General features: G+C 42.2%; 1 protein-coding gene and 1 pseudogene across 3 annotated transcripts in view; both read left to right on the top strand.

The window, feature by feature from the left end:
- Window positions 1–21,953, top strand: part of CFAP61 (cilia and flagella associated protein 61) — a 298,721-nt gene that overhangs the window by 193,547 nt on the left and 83,221 nt on the right. For all 3 annotated transcript variants that reach the window (XM_047743846.1, XM_047743844.1, XM_047743845.1), the window contains exon 21: window positions 11,181–11,355. In XM_047743846.1, the coding sequence (XP_047599802.1) occupies window positions 11,181–11,355 (175 nt within the window). The remainder of the gene's footprint in view (window positions 1–11,180; window positions 11,356–21,953) is intronic.
- On the top strand, window positions 6,884–8,790 carry LOC125108820 (TOX high mobility group box family member 4-like; annotated as a pseudogene).

The raw sequence follows: 21,953 nt of genomic DNA, 5'->3' as shown, positions 1-21,953 counted from the left end.
AGACACAACCCGGCATGCGTTTGTGGTGAATTAATTTATGCCTCAAGAGGCTAACATTTGGCGGTGGTGATGGGCTCATGCGAAAGTATTTCAAACATGCGCACCTTCTGTCAACCCTTATTTTATTTTGTCTCTCAGTTATAAAACTAGGAAATGTGACTGATTGATTACCCAGTGACCATGCTTTCCATTTGGATTAAATTCTCGAACCACATTTGAGGCGAGCATTACTGGAGACAACGGAAGCTGTTCAATGTCTTTAGGGAAGCAAATTTTAATATTCTCATGTTGCACCATACATCAGCAGTTCATGTGGTTCACAAAAATAGGGGCATTTCTTTAATGAATGGAGATTGACTTTTTAACTCCAAGATGGGGGTCTTTTAATTACGTTTTTCTCCCGGGAACCTGGATGGGCCTTCCCGTGGTGGGTTTGTTTCTCACAAGTACGGAGCAATCCGCTCTCACTCCAGGCACTGCCATGCTTTATCAAAGTTCCTGGGTGAGGCCATTTTGTGAATGGCTGTGGATTTGACAAGGGGAGGCGTGTGCAGGTTTTCTTCACAGAGCCCCGTGGCAGACACATGGTGGGGGGCACAGACCCCTGAGCAGCTCCCAGCATCACGTTCCTCATGTTCTGAGCCTTGGCTGCACATTAACATCAGCTGGGACACTTGAAATATACCCATGCCTAGGTCTCACCCCCCAGAGGCTCTGTTTTAATTATTCTAGGGTGGAGCTCAGTGATCAGTATTTAAAAACAATAACAACAACAACAACAACAACAAAACCAAAAAACAAAAACCAAACAAAAACAAAAAAACAAAACCTCCCAGATGATTCTAAGCTAAGGCTAAGAATCAGGACTTGAATTTTCTTGACCTAGAATCTCTCCTCTGTACCTTAGAGTGGTACTTTTCATACTGTAATATACCCACACAGCCCCATTTCGTTAAAAGGCAGATTCTGAGCAGGAGCCAGGGAGTGGCTGATATCCTGCTGTTCTCAGGCCAGGTGAGGCCAGCCCTGCTTCTGAGTGGGCCATGCTGAGTATGAGTATGATTGCTTTTCTTTCCCCTCCTCCTCCTCCTTCCAGTACTACCACCACCACTAGTGCTGCTGCTAAAGAAATCCAGTTTTCACAGTGTAGGAAAAGATTTTTTTTTTTTTGGTTAAAGGATAAACACAAACTGGAGGAATACCTTATTCTGATAGTTAAGTATTCCTCTTTGTAAACATTAAACCAGAGGAAAACACCGTACACCCCTTAAGCTTGTCCCCCCCAACCCCCACCCCACTGAGTTCCAGCTGCTGCCTGGGACTGTGGACTTTGGAAAATGTGAGTGGAAGACCCGGCCAGCTGTCCAGAGACTCGGGCATCTGCCCATGTGTGTCCAGCTGCCCCTGCAGCTTTAGTCTGTGGCACGTTAAGCTCTTGCCCTTTTTACAACGGGAAAAATGAAATGAAGAAGTGATAAAGGGAGTTCCAATTTAATTTTTCCAGAAGGACATAAAAATTAAAGGTACATAGAGTGATACAAAAAAGGCTGCTGAATTCACTGGGGAGGGCTTCGAGTTCTGATTTATTTTCCTATTTCCTTCTCTTCAACTCTCTCATGGTTTTGTCCCAGTTCTGTGACTTGGAAAAAAATATTTAACCCACTGAGCCACCCAGGCGCCCTGGAAAAAAATATTTAATGATGAAAATAAAGCTTAAATCCAAAGCAAGAAAACAACCTGTTATAAAATATCATTACAAACTTTAACCTCTAAATAGAACTTTAAATGGCATGAGTCATTCTAAAATATTACATAGTATTTTTGATATCCAAATACATATCATTTAATTTTTTAATCAGAAAATCCATGCACAAAGTAAAAGATTAAATTGGGCTGCGGGACTGCGTGTGAGGTGGGCTGGTCTCTGCCTTCCAAGCCCTCCCTCTAGGGGCAACCACTTGGAGACATTTCTATTGTTGGTTCCTCAGTGGTTACCCCCCAGAACTCCAAATAATCTGTTTATGGAAGTTTTATCCTTGATCTGTCAACTCCTGACAATATCTATGGCCTTTCCATTTTGGAAGATGAAGCTTTATCTACCTCATATTCAGTACCCTCTAACTCTCCTCCCCACCCTGCCTATTGATTTTTTTTTTTTTTTTTTTTTTTTGGTGGGCTCATGCTGGTGCTCATGCACAAAACTCAGGGATAGCTTACAACCGAGGTCCTGGGCTGCCCTCTATGGCATGTGGAGAGCCAGAGAGAGACAGAGAGATGCCTCTCCATGCCTGGTTTTGGGTCTTCTCAACAAGAGGAAGAGTAAAAAATGTGTTAACTCGCAAGGCCTCTTAAAGGGGTGATGCTCCCTAGAAGCCAGCAGGTGGGGCAAGAAAACCCCACCAGGCAAGAGAGCGAATTGGGATGTTCGCTCTATTGAGGTGATGTGGGTCAGCAATAGGACATGATCTCCACAGAGGCTAATTACGTCCTTGATGGGGTAAGTAAGAGCAGGGCATCCAGAACGGTGCAGCTGCAGCTGAGAGCTTGCAACAAAGAGCCAAAAATAGAGCTGTGTACACCACTTTGTCTCTTCCCATGTAAGACCTGAGAGGCACTCCCCAATGTCTAGAACAGCACTTACCATGAAGAGAGCACCCTGGGTCTGGGATGATTAAAGGGGGAAAATAACATCCCAAGAGATGGGGTCTACTTTTCCTACCCTTGAATCTGGGCAGGCTTGTGACTGTCTCAACAGATAAGAGTACAAAGGAAGTATAGGGATGTCCGTTATCACCACTGCTATTCAACATAGTACTAGAAGTCCTAGCCTCAGCAATCAGACAACAAAAGGAAATTAAAGGCATCCAAATCGGCAAAGAAGAAGTCAAACTATCACTCTTCGCAGATGATATGATACTCTATGTGGAAAACCCAAAAGACTCCACTCCAAAACTGCTAGAACTTGTACAGGAATTCAGTCAAGTGTCAGGATATAAAATCAATGCACAGAAATCAGTTGCATTTCTCTACACCAACAAGACAGAAGAAAGAGAAATTAAGGAGTCCATCCCATTTACAATTGCACCCAAAACTATAAGATACCTAGGAATAAACCTAACCAAAGAGACTAAGAATCTATACACAGAAAACTATAAAGTACTCAGGAAAGAAATTGAGGAAGACACAAAGAAATGGAAAAATGTTCCATGCTCCTGGATTGGAAGAATAAATATTGTGAAAATGTCTATGCTACCTAAAGCAATCTACACATTTAATGCAATTCCTATCAAAGTACCATCCATTTTTTTCAAAGAAATGGAACAAATAATCCTAAAATTTATATGGAACCAGAAAAGACCTCGAATAGCCAACGGAATATTGAAAAAGAAAGCCAAAGTTGGTGGCATCACAATTCCAGACTTCAAGCTCTATTACAAAGCTGTCCTCATCAAGACAGCATGGTACTGGCACAAAAACAGACACATAGATCCATGGAACAGAATAGAGAGCCCAGAAATTGACCCTCAACTCTATGGTCAACTCATCTTCGACAAAGCAGGAAAGAATGTCCAATGGAAAAAAGACAGCCTCTTCAATAAATGGTGTTGGGAAAATTGGACAGCCACATGCAGAAAAATGAAATTGGATCATTTCCTTACACCACACACGAAAATAGACTCAAAATGGATGAAGGATCTCAATGTGAGAAAGGAATCCATCAAAATCCTTGAGGAGAACACAGGCAGCAACCTCTTCGACCTCAGCCGCAGCAACATCTTCCTAGGAACATCGCCAAAGGCAAGGGAAGCAAGGGCAAAAATGAACTTTTGGGATTTTATCAAGATCAAAAGCTTTTGCACAGCAAAGGAAACAGTTAACAAAACCAAAAGACAACTGACAGAACGGGAGAAGATATTTGCAAATGACATATCAGATAAAGGGATAGTGTCCAAAATCTATAAAGAACTTAGCAAACTCAACACCCAAAGAACAAATAATCCAATCAAGAAATGGGCAGAGGACATGAACAGACATTTCTGCAAAGAAGACATCCAGATGGCCAACAGACACATGAAAAAGTGCTCCATATCACTTGGCATCAGGGAAATACAAATCAAAACCACCATGAGATATCCCCTCACACCAGTCAGAATGGCTAAAATTAACAAGTCAGGAAATGACAGATGCTGGCGAGGATGCGGAGAAAGGGGAACCCTCCTACACTGTTGGTGGGAATGCAAGCTGGTGCAACCGCTCTGGAAAACAGCATGGAGGTTCCTCAAAATGTTGAAAATAGAACTACCCTATGACCCAGCAATTGCACTACTGGGTATTTACCCTAAAGATATGAACGTAGTGATCCGAAGGGGCACGTGCACCCGAATGTTTATAGCAGCAATGTCTACAATAGCCAAACTATGGAAAGAACCTAGATGTCCATCAACAGACAAATGGATAAAGAAGATGTGGTATATATACACAATGGAATACTATGCAGCCATCAAAAGAAATGAAATCTTGCCATTTGCGACGACGTGGATGGAACTAGAGGGTATCATGCTTAGCGAAATAAGTCAATCAGAGAAAGACAACTATCATATGATCTCCCTGATATGAGGGAGAGGAGATGCAACATGGGGGGTTGAGGGGTAGGAGAAGAATAAATGAAACAAGATGGGATTGGGAGGGAGACAAACCATAAGTGACTCTTAATCTCACAAAACAAACTGAGGGTTGATGGGGGGAGGGGGGTTGGGGGGGTGGGGTTATGGACATTGGGGAGGGTATGTGCTATGGTGAGTGCTGTGAAGTGTATAAACCTGGCGATTCACAGACCTGTACCCCTGGGGATAAAAATATATTAAATGTTTATAAAAAATAAAATTTAAAAAAAAAAGAGTACAAAGGAAGTGATGTGGTGTGACTTCCAAGGATGGGTCAAGGGGCCACGCAAGGTCTCCTTATTTGTGACAGCAGTGGCTCCTGGAGCCCTGAGAGGTCACGGAAGAAGTCCAGCTGCCTACCCTGTGATGGCCATGTTGGACATGCCATGCATGGGTTCTCCCACTGACAGTTCTAGCTGAGTCCAGCCTTCCAGCTATCACTGACAAAGCAACAGACAATGTGCATGAAGCCATCTTTGACCCCCCACCAGCTGAATATTACCAAGTGACTTCTGTTGTTAACAGAGAGAATGAAGGAATTGCCCAGCCAAACCCTACCCACATCTCTGGCCCACAATATCATGGACAGTAATAAAATAGTGGTTTTATTTATTTATTTATTTATTTATTTATTTGAGAGAGAGACCGTGAGAGAGAGCATGAGCGAGGAGAAGGTCAGAGAGAGAAGCAGACTCCCCATGGAGCTGGGAGCCCGATGCGGGACTCGATCCCGGGACTCCCAGGATCATGACCTGAGCCGAAGGCAGTCGTCCAACCAACTGAGCCACCCAGGCGTCCCAAAAGAGTGGTTTTAAACCACTCTTTCGGTTTGAGTTTGTTGTGTAGCAAGAGACACCTGGAACCAAAGGGTACCATGGAATGAAGGAAAGGGAACCACATTTGGAAAAAATCAGAGAAAGAACACATGCTTGACAAATTCCAAAATGTGTGATTCACACACATATATGCACACACACACACTACCGGAACCATTCATCTTCCTCAGTACAATTTGATCACCCAGCCTCTGAAATGGGAGCTGAAGCCATCTGAAGATCAGAAGCTGAGCTGAGAAGGCCACGAAATTCTTAGATGAAAAGGAAGATGAGTAAGAAAGGATTGAAATCAAATCCCTGTCAAGAGACAGGACTGCTGCTGTCTAGTGTAGAGGCTGAAGACAAAGCATAAAGTTCCCCTGGAGGGCTGAGTCAGAGGGCAAAGGGCAAAGGATACCTTTGGCATAAGAAACGAGAAGGTGTCTCTTGTAGATCATTGGTTTACCCAAAGAAGACACCCTCACAGACAAACAAAAAGAATATTGAGGAGGCCACCAGCAGTCCCTGACACAAGTTATTCACTTGCTAAGAGGAATGGTGTGGCCAAGGGTGTCCCATCAGTCAGGGATGCTGGGATGTTCAATTCCCAGTCATCTGATGGAATGGTCGAGAATTCATCCACTACTCACCAATCACTAGCGGCAATTTAGTTAATGGCAGAACACTCTCAAGTTTGGACGGTGAAATACACTCATGCTCTCCTATTAAGCCTTATTCTCCCCCTTACTTTGATGATATAATATGATTTTTCTTTCATAGACCTTTTTTTCACTTACTGAATTCTGCTCAGTTCTGTGTGGACAAATTAATTGGCCTTGGGATTTACAATCCCAGCTTCAGTTTTGCCGGGTGTGTGAAAATCCCGTTGTATAAATACGAAAAATACATTCATTAATTTTCCTTTAATTTCTCTAATTCTTTAATTTAGAAGTGTGTAAAAACAATCCCACACATTTCAGTGCATTGAAGAACTATACAGGTTATCAGAATGCAATGACATTTTAGGATTACAGTAGGTAAGCTGATTTTCATTTTAGACTTTATTCTTTGCCCCTCCCCTTCCTTGTTTTTGTTTTTATCTAAACACTTATTATTTGGAATAATAGCTCATTGAACGTTTTATAAATTGAATAGCTCTCAATTTGTTCTTTAGCCCTGCCATTTTCTGCCAAGGACTTTACCTGATTAATTAAAGTATGCCCTACTAAATAGGTATAATATTACCTAACATTTTCTTTTATACTCCAGTGCTCATTGGAGTTCTGGTGAGGTTTTGAACCTCCAAAGCACAGCATTCAGTATTTAAAGTTATTCACCACTGATGGGAGTGATGGGAGTGATGGGAGTGATGAGGGGACAGAGACGGTGGTAGCCATCGTGTAAAGATGGAGTTTGCCAAGGAAATGACAATTACCTGATGATCACAGTGTCCTCACACCCCTTACTCTCAGATGCCAGGAAATTCCATACACCAAGCTTGGGAGAGGAGGTATTTGCAACCCCACCTATCTCCTTGGATTCTGTTCCCTCACTGACTATCTCAGATGTGGTTGGTCACTTTGAAGACCTGGAAAACCCCTCCCCCTCTCAGGATGGCAGCTTCTCAGCCCAGTATGGGGTCTAGACATTGGATATGCCTGTAGCCATGACCCATGGCTTGATGGAGCAAGGTTGGAGGCTCCTGACTGGGGGCTTGACCATGGGCTTGGACCACTCTTTAGGAGCTCAGTATAAGTGCAGCCCACCTGTTACAATAGATGTATCAATGACAGATACGCCATCTGGTGTGATGGGGCATAGCCAGTTGACCACCAGTTATCAGTTGAACCAAGTTCTCAACTCAGTTTGAGCTTAGGTGGCATTCTGCCACCTGCCAAGTCACCCACAAATCGTCTTTCAGCCACCACTTCACCTACTAGTTCACTTTACGAGGTTGGTGTTGAGGATTTCCAGAGGTAACTTCCCAGCCAGAAGACAGTTGTGGTGAAAACAGGAAAAAAGCAAAAGGCCCCAAAGATGAGGAAAAAGAAAGATCCTAATGAACCTCAGAAGCCAGTTTCAGCATCTGCTTTAGTCTTCCGTGATACACAGGCTGCCATCAAGGGACAGAATCCCAGTGCCACTTTTGGGGATGTTTCAAAAGTTGTGGTCGCCATGTGGGATAGTCTTAGTGAGGAGCAAGATCAGGTGTGTAAGAGGAAAAACCAAAGCTGCCAAGAAAGAGCATCTGAAGGCTCCGACTGCATATAAAGACACTCAAGAGTGTCAGGCCACTGTGGGAGCAGGAGAATTGGACCCATTTCTGCTGTCACAGACTCCTCCACCTCCTATGGCTACTGTTGACCCAACGTCTCCAGCACCAGCCTCAACAGAGCCCCCTGCCCTGTCCCTTCCCATTGTTGTTAACTCCACTCTTTCCTCCTATGTGGCAAACCAAGCATCTTATGGGGCTGGGGCTCAGCTCCATGTCACCATGTTGGTTATTACCAAACAGCTGTTGCCTTCTTCTATGACTGTATCTCAAGGAGGGATGGTTTCTATTATCCCAACCACAGCGGTGACCTCCTGGGGGATCCATCCAGGCCAAACCAGTGCAGCCACTCTCCAGCCCACTCAACAAGGCCAAATTATCACTTGCTCAGTGTTGCAGCAGCAGCAGCCTCCACATTGACAACACCCCCTGCTCTCCATGGCAACACATATCTCAGCGCCCCCTACTCAGCAGCAAGTGACCATCCCCAGTAGGCTCCCCCACCTCAGGCCATGCCACAAACTCCACCTCAGAAAGTTTGAATCGATTTACGGCAACAGCCACCTCCTCTGCAGATCAAAGTTGTGCCTGCTGAAAATACAGACGCCCTCCGTCCCACCAGCTGTGGAAAGTAGTCCTGAGTGGCTTGTGAACAACAGACCTGAGGTCCATACTGTGGAGGAAACCTTTCTGAGACAGTCTGTGAGATGAGCACAGATGTGGTTCCTGATGTTGAGTCTCCTTCTCAGACGGATGTTGAATTGCTGAGTGGGTCTCCTGTGACGCTCTCACCCCAGCCTCAATGTGTGTGTCTGGTCATGACAAGCCTCTCATTGTGAGGAAGGACTGGGACAGTGAGTACTGCATTAATGAATGTGTGATGAAGAGCTGCAGGGATGTCTTTGTGGTCTGGGTGGCTTCTGGAAATTCCAACACAAGTGTCTGTGAAGGCGTCCTTCCTGTTCTCCCAGCCAGGGAAGACTTAGCTGCTGGGAACATGTCTCAGAGCCTCTTTTTAAAACACAAGCTGGGCTTCTGATAGTGCCTGATTTCAACCCATCATGGTTCTTCGTGCTTCTTTCCTTTTCTGTCTCTTCAGCAGGGGCCATACTGTGGAGCAAGGCCATTGAGTTTGCTGTAATCTGGAATTGTTTTTTACTTTGAAGGACAAGCAGATATACCAGTGATAATAACAGAGGGAAGTATGAAGGCAGTATGAACAAGCTGAACATAGGGGTGGTGCTATTAGGGGTTTGTTTGAGGAAACTCAGGATAATTGTCATAGGACATGCCAAAACAATTATTAAAATGATGGCAGATACTCAAAAATATCAAGTCAAATCATTTACCTGAGCACTATGTGGACTGCTTTATAATACCTGTGAATATAAAAATACCAAAATTTAGTGTGATTTTGCTAAACAAATAATATTGCTAATAAGAAAATTTTACCTCCACAATTATCATTGTAGTAAATGACCACTAATTCCCAAATTGTTCCTTTTTACTAAATATAATTTTACTGCAGGCTCTTTATAGAGAAAGGACATCTAGGTTTTAAAATTGATTATTTTTTTAAGCTATTTCATCCAGTTTGAAAATGAATTAAGTGCATCACAGTAATCTACAGGACTTACCATTTATATTGAGGAAGGACATAACCAAAAAGTTTCCTAGATGTACTCCGAGACTTAGTGAAGCCCCATTTCTTCAAGCACAGCCAGCATTCCCATCTACCCCATATAAAATGTATTTTCTGCACTTGTCAAGGGAGCAAGAATCTCCTCTGCACCCACAGTAGTCTCTACTGCAAGTGAACTTTTTGCCCATCATCTCTGTAAACTGATCCCTGTCTCACAGCTGATGGGCCTCACATCATAATTTCAAAGGCAGCCAGTGCAAGCCTTCTAACAGAGACCTTACATGGACTTTATGTCTTGCTCGTGGTACTGGCCTCATTATCTTCCACTTAATCTCTCCTGGTCACCAAATAAAAATCAGAGGGATTAGGTACTAGCCCACTGGGAATACTCACGCCACTGTGCTATTTTACTTGGCTGTCATGGTAGTGTTTGTTTGAATCTAATTTGAGCCAAAATAATGAAAAAATTGAGTCCACATTTTAAAAAAAGTACCTGGCATTTCCTGAGAAATCAGATCTGGCCATACTGAACCCGTACTCTACCCTGGCACCAACTGTACAGAGCTGAGTTCTGACCAGACTCTGGCCAGGGCATGGAGCCTTTGAGTTTGCCACAGTACCCTTGACACTGAAGACAAGTGTTAGCCTTTATTATGTTTTTACTGTTGCTTTCCCGTACTAGAGGAAAGTGTCTGCTTCCACTCATGTCTGTGTCAAAAGGGAGAGAACAGAAGTTATACTGGGAGGGCTGTGTGTTGAAACAGAAACAGAGAAGAGAGGGAAGGAGGGAAGAAGGACGAAAGACAGAGGGAGAGGGAGAATATTTCTCTGACAAAGTGAAGAATAATTCTATAGTTTTCGTAAGTAAATAGTAGTCTACTTCCCTCATTCTCTTTTCTGACTCACCCCTCTGTGCGCTTGGATTTCAGCCCCTGGTATATTGCTTTTGTGCAGATTGTTTTTACCAAAAATGGCTATGTCAAATCCGATTCCATGTGCTCTTCCATGGCCTTGCCACTCCTGCATGAAGATGGAGTCTAGGTTCCCTCTCCCTGATCCTGGCCAGGCTTTGATAATGATCTCCATGAATAGAACAGGGCAGAAGAGATACTCCTCGATTTCCAAGACTAGGTTGGAAAAGAACATGGAGCTCTCTGTACTTGTTCCCTCAGGACACTTGCCCTCAGAACCCAGGCGCCATGTTGTGAGGAAGCCCAAGATGCATGGAGAGGCCACATGTGCTGCTGCTCTGGTCAATCCCCCCCAAGATCCCAGTCCATGGCCAGCATCAATTGTTGGACATATAAGGACAGCTTGCTGTCATTTTTGAATACCTGGCATGTTTTTTGAGGGGGGAAAAAGGAGTGAGATGGTTTATCTCCAGATGAATCCAACCCCCAGCCATCAAGTCACCTGCAACCTACAAGTCTTCCCAGCTGAGGTCTCTGACACCTTCCAGCTTGCCCTTATCTGAATTGCTGACCTACAGAATGTGTGATCCTCATAAATGGTCTTTTTTTTGCACCACTGAATTTTAGAATAATTCATTATATGGCATTAGATAACCAGAGTGATGTCTTTTAAGAGTTGTCTCTGAGTGGTCATTTCACCTGATTTTTGTGTTTTATTTTTCAATTAAAACCCGATTGGTATCTAATGACCGTAAAAGGCATATCTATATCAGACATTGCTAGGTTTATTTTATTAAATTCTCAAATGTATTTCTTGCTGTGTCCGTGCTTCCCTTACTACCACCAAAATAAGCATGTCTCTGTAACATACCTCAGGTCCCATGCCCTACAGGGGCTGATATTAGTCAACACGTGACAAACAGAGAGATTCCAAACAGCGGGAAGCAGAGATACACTGATAAAGTTCCTTGCAATCATTTCACTCTCAACGATGAAGAAGATTGCTATAAGGCCCTGAGTTGGATAAAGAGCAACTCCATCATCACAGAAGGTAAGGATGTTGGTTAACTGTGCATCTTTGCAGAATTGCTTTTTATTTTTATAATGAGTCTCATTCTTCATCTAGTTCCAGTGTATAATTAGTGCCTAATTAATTCCAACCAAATCATTCATCTGTCATGCTTTGTTTTCCAGATTAATTTACAACTTGTTGTCATTTTTGGATACCCAGCATGTTTGCTGGGGGAAAGAAAAAGGCTCGAGATAGTTTAATTATCTATAATTATTTTATTACACAAAATGAATATCCGAAGAGCAAAGCATGGCTAAAATCATTAACTAATTAAAGAATAATTTAATAAGCAAACATGTTTAGCAATTATATGGAAAATATGTCTCCTTTTGTGAAGCCGAAAAGACCTCAGAAGAAAAAAAGAAAGGTCTGCGTTGGAAGGGCTCTTTTCTTCCCTTCCTGATCCATTGTTCTCTTTCTTGGTGGTGTGTGCACAGTCCTTCCCACAAACACACGTTTTCGAGTTGCATGCCACTTTTTGAATCGAAACGTGAAAGTAAACCATTTCAACAAATGCCTCTGCCACTCAAAAGTGTTTTCTCAAGCATATTCCTCTCTGTTGCTTGGATTAAATTGAAATTGGTTGACTAGCAAGACAACCAGAATGGGGCCTGGCTACCTCTTTGTCCTTAATTGAAACCTGGGAGTCAAGTTTTTGAAGATGACCAAGTGCAGCCGCTTTGTTAGCCTACAGCTCAGGGAGGTTCGGCAACTCAGTTAGCTTCTACAGCTCCCCAGGCTGGGGTTCCGTATGGTCTGGGGAGGTGAAAAACACTAAGAGCCTGTCATCTGGGGATCCATATGTAAATTAAGTCTATTTATCTCTTTAATGTACTTATTTAAGTACTATTTAATTATGTTATTTATATAATTAACATTAAAATTAAATACATATTCTTCTGATTTTGGGTGGAAGACTTAGGGATTATTTGACTTTTTGTTAAGTTACTACATTTAGTCCATTAAAAATAAAAAAAGACGTATCACGTGACCATCAATGCACTGTTAGATCCAATTTGCTAATGTTTTATAGCCTATTTGATCTAAATTCGTAAGTGAGATTGGCTTATAATTTTCTCTTATAAGCTTTACATGTCTAGTTTGGGGAATTAAGGGAACGCTAGTCTCAGCAAGGGTTTTTTGGAAGCTTTCTGTATTTTTCTAGGGTCTGAAATATGGAAATAGGGTCTAAACGCTGGACAAGAGATAACTCATAAAACCAAGTGTGTCTGGAACCTGTGGGTAGAGGTGGGATATATAGATATATACCAGACTCAGATTTAACACTTGTCAAAGTATGTTTCCTGTTTCCCTCAGAACTTGGATTATATTCAGTTTTGCATCTGTATGTGTTTAAAGCTGTTTCAATATTTTAGTCATCTTTTAATCACTGCCCTGCAACCTAAATAGACTTAAATAATTCTTAACTTGGAGACCAGCAAACTTTTACAGTAAAGGTTCAGGTAGCAAATATATTGGACTTTGCAGGTCATGTGGTCTGTGTCTGATCCACTGAGTTCTGCCATTACAGCAAGAAAGACAATACATAAATAAATGGGCAAAGCTGTGTTTCAATAAAACTTTATTTACAAAAATCGTTGATGAGACATAGTTTGCAGAACCTGCTTTTATGCATAGGATTTGTGACAAATCATTACCATTTCATCATGTGTAGGCCTCCAATTGTAACTTAAACTCCCCGAAAGCACAAAAGTCCATGCATGGTTCAGTACAAAATACACAGTGTGTTTTAGGACTATCACCAATCCTGGCATAATGCAGTGTTTTAACTTCGAACAATTGCCTATTTTTGATGTTAGGAAGAAGGAGCATTTTGTTCCGAAAAAAAGGAGGGGGTAGGAGTCTTTGAAAGTGACAGTGCAGGTTATTGAGGTTGAATGTTTATGGCAGAGAATTTAGAAATCCCAGAGCAACAAACACTGTGCCCTCTTTCAGTTTCCTTTTTTTTTTTTTTTTCCATGATTTTGGTTGTCAGATGGGGGAAGAGCATCTGTGCTATTCTGATGACTATTCTTCTCAGAGGTGGTGTCACTCTGCTGTCCACTTAAAGGAAAATAAATGCTTTGGGAAGATTTAAGAATGTCTCCCATCAGCCACTGCACAAAACCCCTCTGTAGGCCTGCTTTTGGCCACTGAACAGCCAAGATAAGAAGTGTGTAGAAATGAGCTTCTTGTCTTAAATATAAGCTATTTCCCCCAGGTCTAGTGCTAATGACATTCCCATTCCCAGGGCATCTCTCAAGGAGGTGCTCTTAACTCTCAGAAGCTGGGCCCAGAGCTCTGGGAGACATCAGGGAAACTCAGCCTTGCCAGATTCTTTCAAGTCTGCGTGGTTCTCCTTTTCAAATGACTTCTCCTGTAAGAAAAGTTAGAAAGAACACTGTTAACCTCTTGCCTGAAGGAAGCTCTTTCTCTTCGTAGCTTTTCCACAATTAGAGTCCTATTCAGACTTGAATTGAATTAGTCCCATTCCAGATCTTATCTTCCTCATATGGGTTGCTGTGTGGATTAAATGAAATAAATAAGCTATTTCATGCTCAACTCAGAACAGAGTGTCATACAGAGGATGAGTTCAATAATATAGACGGCCGTTGGCGTTACTGTTACTGCTGCTACGTGTGATGGGGTTGTTGCTATGCCCCCAAGATCCCTCAGGGCCAGGGGCCTGTCCAGTTGTAGAGAGGCATGGTGTCCATCATGAAAGTCCTGGAAACTGAAGTTTGGAGAAAGAGGATAGAGCTCAGCCTTAAGGAAGAGCAGGATAAGTAAACAGAGAGAGAGTGAATTGTATTGGACAGACCCTTGGAGAGCAGCTGGTGGAAGACCTCAGGGCCCGACCACGCCCAATTTTAACTGGTTACTTTTTATTTTTTTTTAATATTTTATTTACTTATTTATCAGAGAGAGAGCAAGTGAGAGAGAGTGCATGAGCAAGCACAAGCAGGGGGAGAACAGACAGAGGGAAAGACAGGCTCTGTGCTGAGCAGGGATCCAGATGCAGAACTCGATACCAGAACCCTGGGATCATGATCTGAGTGAGCTGAAGGCAGATGCTTAACCAGCTGAGCCTCCCCGGTGTCCTTTAACTGGTTACTTTTTAGGGGTTGGGGAACTAGTGAAGAGGAATAACCAGTGCACAAAACAACACCTTAGGAAGGTGAACCTCCCGTCCGTGGCACCCCATCTAAGTAGGGAGAAAGAGATCCAGAAGGAACAGGTTGGGGAAGACCGTGTAGCCATGCAGGCAGGTGAGGTGGCCATGCAGGCAGGTGTGGGCTTCTGTGGACACTTCTAGCTTCTACTCCAGTCGGTTACGGGATGATGGTGTTTGAAGCTAGAAACTGGAAGCCTGGCACTTCATGAAAGCTGAGCAGGGCTGCATGTCTGTACCATTGCCGTCGCTCCACCTGCCAGCCCTGGCTTCCTCTTCCTGTCACCATAACACCACCAGGAAGAATGTGGACATCTTGCGTGATAGGTAGCCTTTGCTCTAGCAGTGCTAATTTCCCCCTTTCTCAATAGTTCATGGCAGGGCTGGTGGGAGAGAGCTGAGGACAGGGTCCTTCCTACAAAAGTCTGAGAAAAAAATCTCCTGTGTCTCTGTGGCGATAACTGGGTTACAAGTCCATCAGGGAATCGCACATTGAATCCCGGGACACCCCCGACCTGACTTGGTTGAAGTACCAGGACTTGAGGGGAGGGGCTTGTTTGTTGGGGATGGTAATGGGATTGTTCTAGAAGGACAGGTGGATGCTGGGTAGCAGAAGCCATGAATGGTGAGTTGGAGGAAGTCAACTCTGGAATTTCTGCTCATTAAAACTGCAGATACGGTCCCAAAACATCACTACTGTCCACCTGCCCCCCTCCCCCCACCCCCATTCACTATTTTTTGCTGCCTGCCTCTGCTTCCAAAGGAGAAATGGTGGTTCTGTGATGGAATTCGCCCGGTCTGAAGGAAATAGTTTTCTGGGCTCTGGAGTCGGCTAGGCTTATAGATGTAAATTATCCTAAACTATTAGAACTGCTCCGGTGTCCTGGAAAATAGCTGACATCACAGGCTCAAATGCTGCTTTCAACTGCAAACAAAACGGGGAGGTTTCCGACGGGGGTTTCAGATGGAACCCGGCAACCTAATGCATTACAACAGTTTATGGCATTAATTGAAACTAATTGAAATTCATCTGCTATTACCTCTGTACTTTCCATGAAAATGAAAAGTAAGATGAAAGTAAAGTAAAAAATTAATAAATAAATAAAACAGCCTTAATGGCCCGAAATGGATCAATTATTTTCATCGTTAGCTAAATATAGTTTACTGCCTTATTAAAAGCATGTTTGTTAGGAAAAGCATTACATTAAAATTCCAGTGCATGAATCACTGAGCAAAGCCTTTGTTATGTTATATCTAATACAATCTTCCCTTTTTATTTGGCAGAGTAAAATGAGACAGGTCAGGCTTGGGTCATAGAAATCTTATGCTTTGACTTATGAAAAATAAAAAGAACACTCTCTGGTCTATTTGTGGACATGATATTTTTTAAGTGGATGTTTATTTCATAATTTACTAATATTCTATGATATCTATTTTAAATTCTTTCATTATCTAGTTATTTGCCTAAGTTAATTATACAGATTAAATGCCAATTAGAGTTTTTTTGTTTTGTTTTGTTTTGTTTTTAGAAGTGTGTTACACATATAACGGAGTGGTATGAGCACTCTGAAACCAGACTCAGCAGGTCTGAGTTCTGCTGAACCATCTACTTGCTGTGTGACCTAGAGCTAGATCCTTAACCTTTCTGTCCTCAGTTTTCTGAAGAACATAGTAAAACATATCTTTTGGGCCTATTCTGAGGATGAATGAGGTCATACATAATCACTCTATGTCTCTTTTGAAGTGGAAAAGGGAAATATTCTTTGTTAAATACAATGGACTATGTAAATACACATAGACATAATTAAAAATACATAAATTGTAAAATGTAACATACCGTTTTTATTTTCACTAGCCTTTTTTTTTTCTATTTTCTGTTTTCACTAGCCTTAAACATATAATAACTAGGAAAAAAATGCATATCAGTATCGGCATGCATAAATCCTGATTTGACTTCTTCTACAGACCATATACATACACTTAGGTGTGATTTCATGCCCAGTCTACTAAATCGGGAAATCTCTTCCTTTTCTTCATTTCACAACATGATTTTCTTCCTGAAGAATCCTTCATCTTTAGGGACGCCTGAGTGGCTCAATGGGTTAAAGCCTTTGCCTTCAGTTCAGGTCATGATCCCAGGGTCCTGGGATCGAATCCCACATCGGGTTCTCTGCTCAGCAGGGAGCCTGCTTCCCTTCCTCTCTCTCCACCTACCTCTCTGCCTACTTGTGATCTCTGTCAAATAAATAAAATCTTTAAGAATCCTTCATCTTTAGAGTATTAGAATTAAAATTAAAGCACTTTAATTCAAAAGGATGAAATAACTTTTTTAGCATCTACTGAAAAAACTGTTAAAAGGTTGTTCCATTACTCTTAGGGCAAATCATGTCTTAAAAAATTAAAACCATATTTTATTTTTTGAACTTAACAGGGAGATCACCTTAAGCATTTCATTTCTATAAAGCCATGTTACTTTTTTTTTTTTTTAAAGATTTGTATTTATTTATTTGATGGAGAGAGAGCAGGAGAACACAGGCGGGGGAGTGGCGGAGGGAGAGGGAGAGACAGACCCCCTGCTGAGCAGGGACCACCCCCACCCCCCTCCACCGCAATATGGGGCTGGATCCCAGGACCCTTGGATCTTGCCCTGAGCTGAAGGTGCATGCTTAACTGACTGAGCCAGCCAGGTGCCCTGCCATGTTACTTTTAAATATTGGTAAATTTGGGGGGCACCTGGGTGTCTCAGTTGGTTAAGTGTCCAACTCTTGATTTTGGCTCAGGTCATGACTTCAGGGTCATGAGATAGAGCCCCAGCATTGAGCTCCACATTAGGCTCAGAACTCAGCAGGGAGTCTGCTTGAGATTCTCTCTCTCCCTCTGAAGCCCCACACCCGTGCTCTCACTCTCTCTCAAATAAATAAATCTTTTAAAGAAATAAATATTAGTAAATTTTCTAGCTTCTGAAACTATTATTTATCTCCTCCAGGAATTAGGATGATGAAACTGGCCTCATTTCCCCTCTGATTAAGATAAATTGAAGAACCTCCAAAATCTAGGGGCATTATGGTAGTTGAAATATTAAAAGGTCACTGCCTTACCTTGGTGATCACAATCGAAGTTGAGAGTGTATTCATTTATAACTTCAAAGAGCATGTATCAAAAAGCAAGAAGATCACCTTTCCATTTCTGCCAGCATTTTAAGTGACAAGTCTTAGTGCTTTTTTGATCTGGGGTGAAGAGCTAATGGCTTGCAGAGGGTGATTTGAGACCTCACTTTCCTTCTCCCCAGCTGGGCTGTCAATACCAAAACCCCCACTCTCCTCTGGCAGCCCCCTTGTTCGTTTCACCAGGAAGGTGGCTGCAGGTTATCTGCAAGGGAATGACTGTGTGCTCCTCTTGCCAACCTTCATTTCTGGAGCTTCCATAGGGTCCTCTTTGTGCTGGTGCCCTCCTTGTGCTGTTTCCTGTTTCAGATCTGTAACCTTAACAATGCATCCTTGATTCCCTAAAAGAAACAACAAAAATTAGACTTCCATGAAAACGGCATGGCTGTAGTCTATGAGCCTTTATTGAAAATTCACCCAGACTATTCTAATCATCCCATCCCATTTGCCATTTCAGAGCAGGGCAGCCCACCATGGTACCTCTGTCACCTATCAGATCAAGTGCAAAAACGGGTTATTTCATATCCTTAGATTAACTGAGCTGTGGGAAAGACAATGGCCAGATTTTTTTAGCATAAAACTGATAGGCAGGGGTAATCCCCAGCTTTCCCACTCTATTTGCATCACTTATGCATAGAAAAGTCAGAAGAATGTATATGATATCCCAGTTACATGAAGGAGGCCCCTGCAAAGTGTTACCTCCTTTTAACCATTTGCAAAGGCTGCATGAGTTATAAAACACCTAAGTGGTAGAAATTCATCATTAAAGTAAATCTCTGGCTAACTGAAGTTATCTGACATTAAAAAGCATCTCATACATGTATATATATCATCGGTCCCACATAATCTGGGGCTGCCTCACCCCTCTGTCCAGTTATCAGGATGTTTGGCACTAATGGAACCCCATTCACCCCATCTCATATATTCTGGGTGGGAAAAAGCTGTCAGACCCAGCATCTCCCACAGGAAAGCCCTTTTCTCTGCTGCTATCCATGGCTCAGTTCACCCATCCTCTCCCCTCCCCTGGCAACCACTGTGTTTCACTTACTTTAAAACTCTTTCTTCTTGCATACCCAACGATAGAAGGAAGTCTGTATCTCCAAGGCTTTCTCTGTTCTTCTGTCTCTCTGCCCCCTCTTTTTTCTCTCTCAATTTCCTTTTTCCTCATTTTGCCTCTTTGATTCAGCTAAAACTTGACCCAACTGTCACAACATGTTATACAAGGGTTAACTTTCCCATAAAACATTTTTATTTCCTTGGGTTTAAGAGTGTACCAATATGGCAGAAGTGTTATTTTATACTGTTGTGTTGTAGGCACACACAATTTTGGTTCTGTTTAAGATTATGTAGAATTAGGGGAGTCTTACTCGAAACCTAATAACCAGATCTAACATTGTGAAGGGAAACCTATTTCTGTCTTACAAGTCTCAGGTATACAGTTTATCCTGTGGTTGGATGAAGTAGTGCCAACTTTATAGGTGAATACCGAGTAGAAATATATAATGGGAAAATCTGGCCACAGGAAGGTTGTTCTTCAAAAAATATTTTAGAGGGCACAAAAGTAAGACCCAATTAACTTATGATCAACAGTATGATAAACCTCAAACATTCTTCCATGTGGCTAGTAAGGAAATGGTTTGTCATACCCATGATAGGTGATGTACTATTCAAGGCTCCAGGGGTAACATGGAAGGTAGGGCCAACTTGAGGTCACCTCACAGGTAGTCTTAGGCATGTAGACTGTGGTGAGTACAAGGAAGGAAAGGGAGAGGCTACCATGGGCCCCCTGGGGCCTCACCCGGGTGGAGGGTGGACATCTGCCTAGATCAAGGCACAACCACAAGCTGTGGTAAGATCTTGACATGGGAGCTTCAAAAGCACTAGTTCTATCCCAACCATGCTAGAAAATTACTTCTATAAATATATTTTATCATATTTTTACACCTAGGTTGATATTTGTCCTGAAATAAATCAATAATCAACATCTTTTTCTACTAGGTTTATTCTGAGAGAGTCCCCAAAACATAAGACTTTTGCTTATCCTATGAATTATGTCCATGCTTCTATTTTTGCTGTTAGCTTGTCAAAAAATTATTTTCCAGGCATTTGAGTGAAGCCAGTGTTATTGGTAACAGCTCTAAATATTATTTTTGTGTGTGTGTTTGAGTACAGGTGACACACAATGTTACATTAATTTAAGGTGTACAACATAGAGATTCACAACTCTATAGCTTATGCTGTTGTTACTGATGAAGATGAAAGTAATAATGGATTGTGTACCAAATTGCCTGGCCTTGTGCCTGGTATATAGGAGTCACAAGATAAATGCGAATGGGCTCTAAAAATTCTTTACCGAGTAAAAGTGAAAATGATGTAGAAAGAACTCACAACTGCACAAATATCATGGAAAGAATAATCCCCCCTGAGAGTGCAAACATTTAAATATTTTATTGTTCTAAGTAATCTCTATACCCACAATGTGGGGCTCGAACCCACAACCCTGAGAAAAAGAGTTGCATGCTCTACCGACTGAGCCAGCCAAGCACTCCCCAGAGGGCAAACATTTAAAAGGCAAGAAATGGAAGTGGCAGAGCTGACTTCGTCCCATTGGGTCTTGTTATATTTGTGAAGAGATGGGATTTGACCAGTGACAGGTTTCTATTTATGTTGTACAAGATTATATTAAAATGAGATTCTATTCTAATATGGGAAATGAGAGAAATATATGTAAACCATCTTATAAAAGATGTTTGGATGAAAACTTTTAGATGGCATCACATAAGCATCTATCCAATGGCCAGGATGACTGTGAGAGTTTGGACTACTGTTCAGCACATAGCCACACCCTCCGCCCTCCTACCTCAGGCAGAGTGTGCTTCTCACTCCTTTGGCCATGTGCTTGGTCTTCTGACTTGCTTTGCTTGGTGGAATGTTAGTGCACCTTCTACTGAACAGAAAGGCTTGAAAAGTGAGCAGTTGCTCTTGCTGTCCTGTCCCCCTGCCTTTCTCCATAAATAGAATGGGCCTTAGGTATCTCTTGGTCCAAGGAGAATGAAACATGGTGCAGGCCCGATCCAATCACAGTGTGGAGTCTGATGAGTCGTCATCAGCCAGTGTGCCCATGTGCGAGCTGACCTACAACAGTAGGCCGGAGTCTTGGGGTGGTTTGTGATGCAGCATTATTGCAACTATTAGGATGACCAAAGTCTCCAAGGGAGGGGTGGATTTTGTTTCAAACTGAAGCCATTACACCTTCTTTCAAGATTGGCAAATAAATCTATTCTGAAGTTAGAATACCTATCGATACATTTAAAATTTTAAATTATTTAAAATATTAAACATCTAATTTAAATATGAGAGATGTTATAAATTACGCTACCTTTCGAAGTGAAAAACAATGTCCTCTTCAGCTGCCTGCAATCTGGGGGCAACCCCTGCGAGATAGTCCTGGGCAACATCGCGTTTGCTCTGGTTTCCATAAGCCTCTCATGATAAAGCCCATCTCACAGTATGGTTACTAGAAACTAACATGAAAGAGACTGGAAAAATCTTCAACTCTGAATTGTGTGGGGGCCTAAATGCTTAAATTTGTTTCCCTGAAAATGAATGTTGTTTTGACATGCATATTTTAAAAGGGCAGAAGACCTCAAGCCTTTGACAGTTTCAGGTTCAAGTTTCGGCTTCCCTGGCAGGCTGATTCTTTGTTGTGCCAGACAGCTATGATGCATGTTTCACAGCAGGTGGAAGCCTCAGTAATTTAAGCAAAATGTTGACTCTTTCAGCCAAGGAAAATGCAGCCCACCAAGGAATGCTGCATTAGAGCCTCTGAATAGAGAGGGAATCATAGCCACAAAATTAGAGCCTCCTAGTGAAGGCAGGAAGAAAGGACCCACCCCCGGCTTTGGAGCCTTCTTGTCATTCCACATTTGGGCAACAGGAAGTATGGGAGAACTTTCTAGATGCTGTTACCCTCAAAGAAGCAATCTGAAAGTTATTCCAGTTCCTTTTTTCCCTAAGCAAATGAGACAAGCAAGCCATCACACCTTTCAGTTTTAGATGGAAATAAATTTTTGCATCATTTATTCAACCAAATCGAAAAAATACACTTGCCATTTATTTTGCCTTGTAGAATTTCTCTTAATACCATTTCATAAACAAGAGGGAAAAAAAGAGATTTTCAATGAATCTATCATTTTGTCGTAAAATTGTTACAAGGTGCCTGACTAGTGAGTCTACAGCGG

This window comes from Lutra lutra, chromosome 9 (genome assembly GCF_902655055.1).
Source record: "Lutra lutra chromosome 9, mLutLut1.2, whole genome shotgun sequence".
Taxonomy (NCBI): domain Eukaryota; kingdom Metazoa; phylum Chordata; class Mammalia; order Carnivora; family Mustelidae; genus Lutra; species Lutra lutra.
The sequence above is the reverse complement of the archived record's forward strand: the minus strand, read 5'-3'. Positions and strand labels throughout refer to the sequence as shown.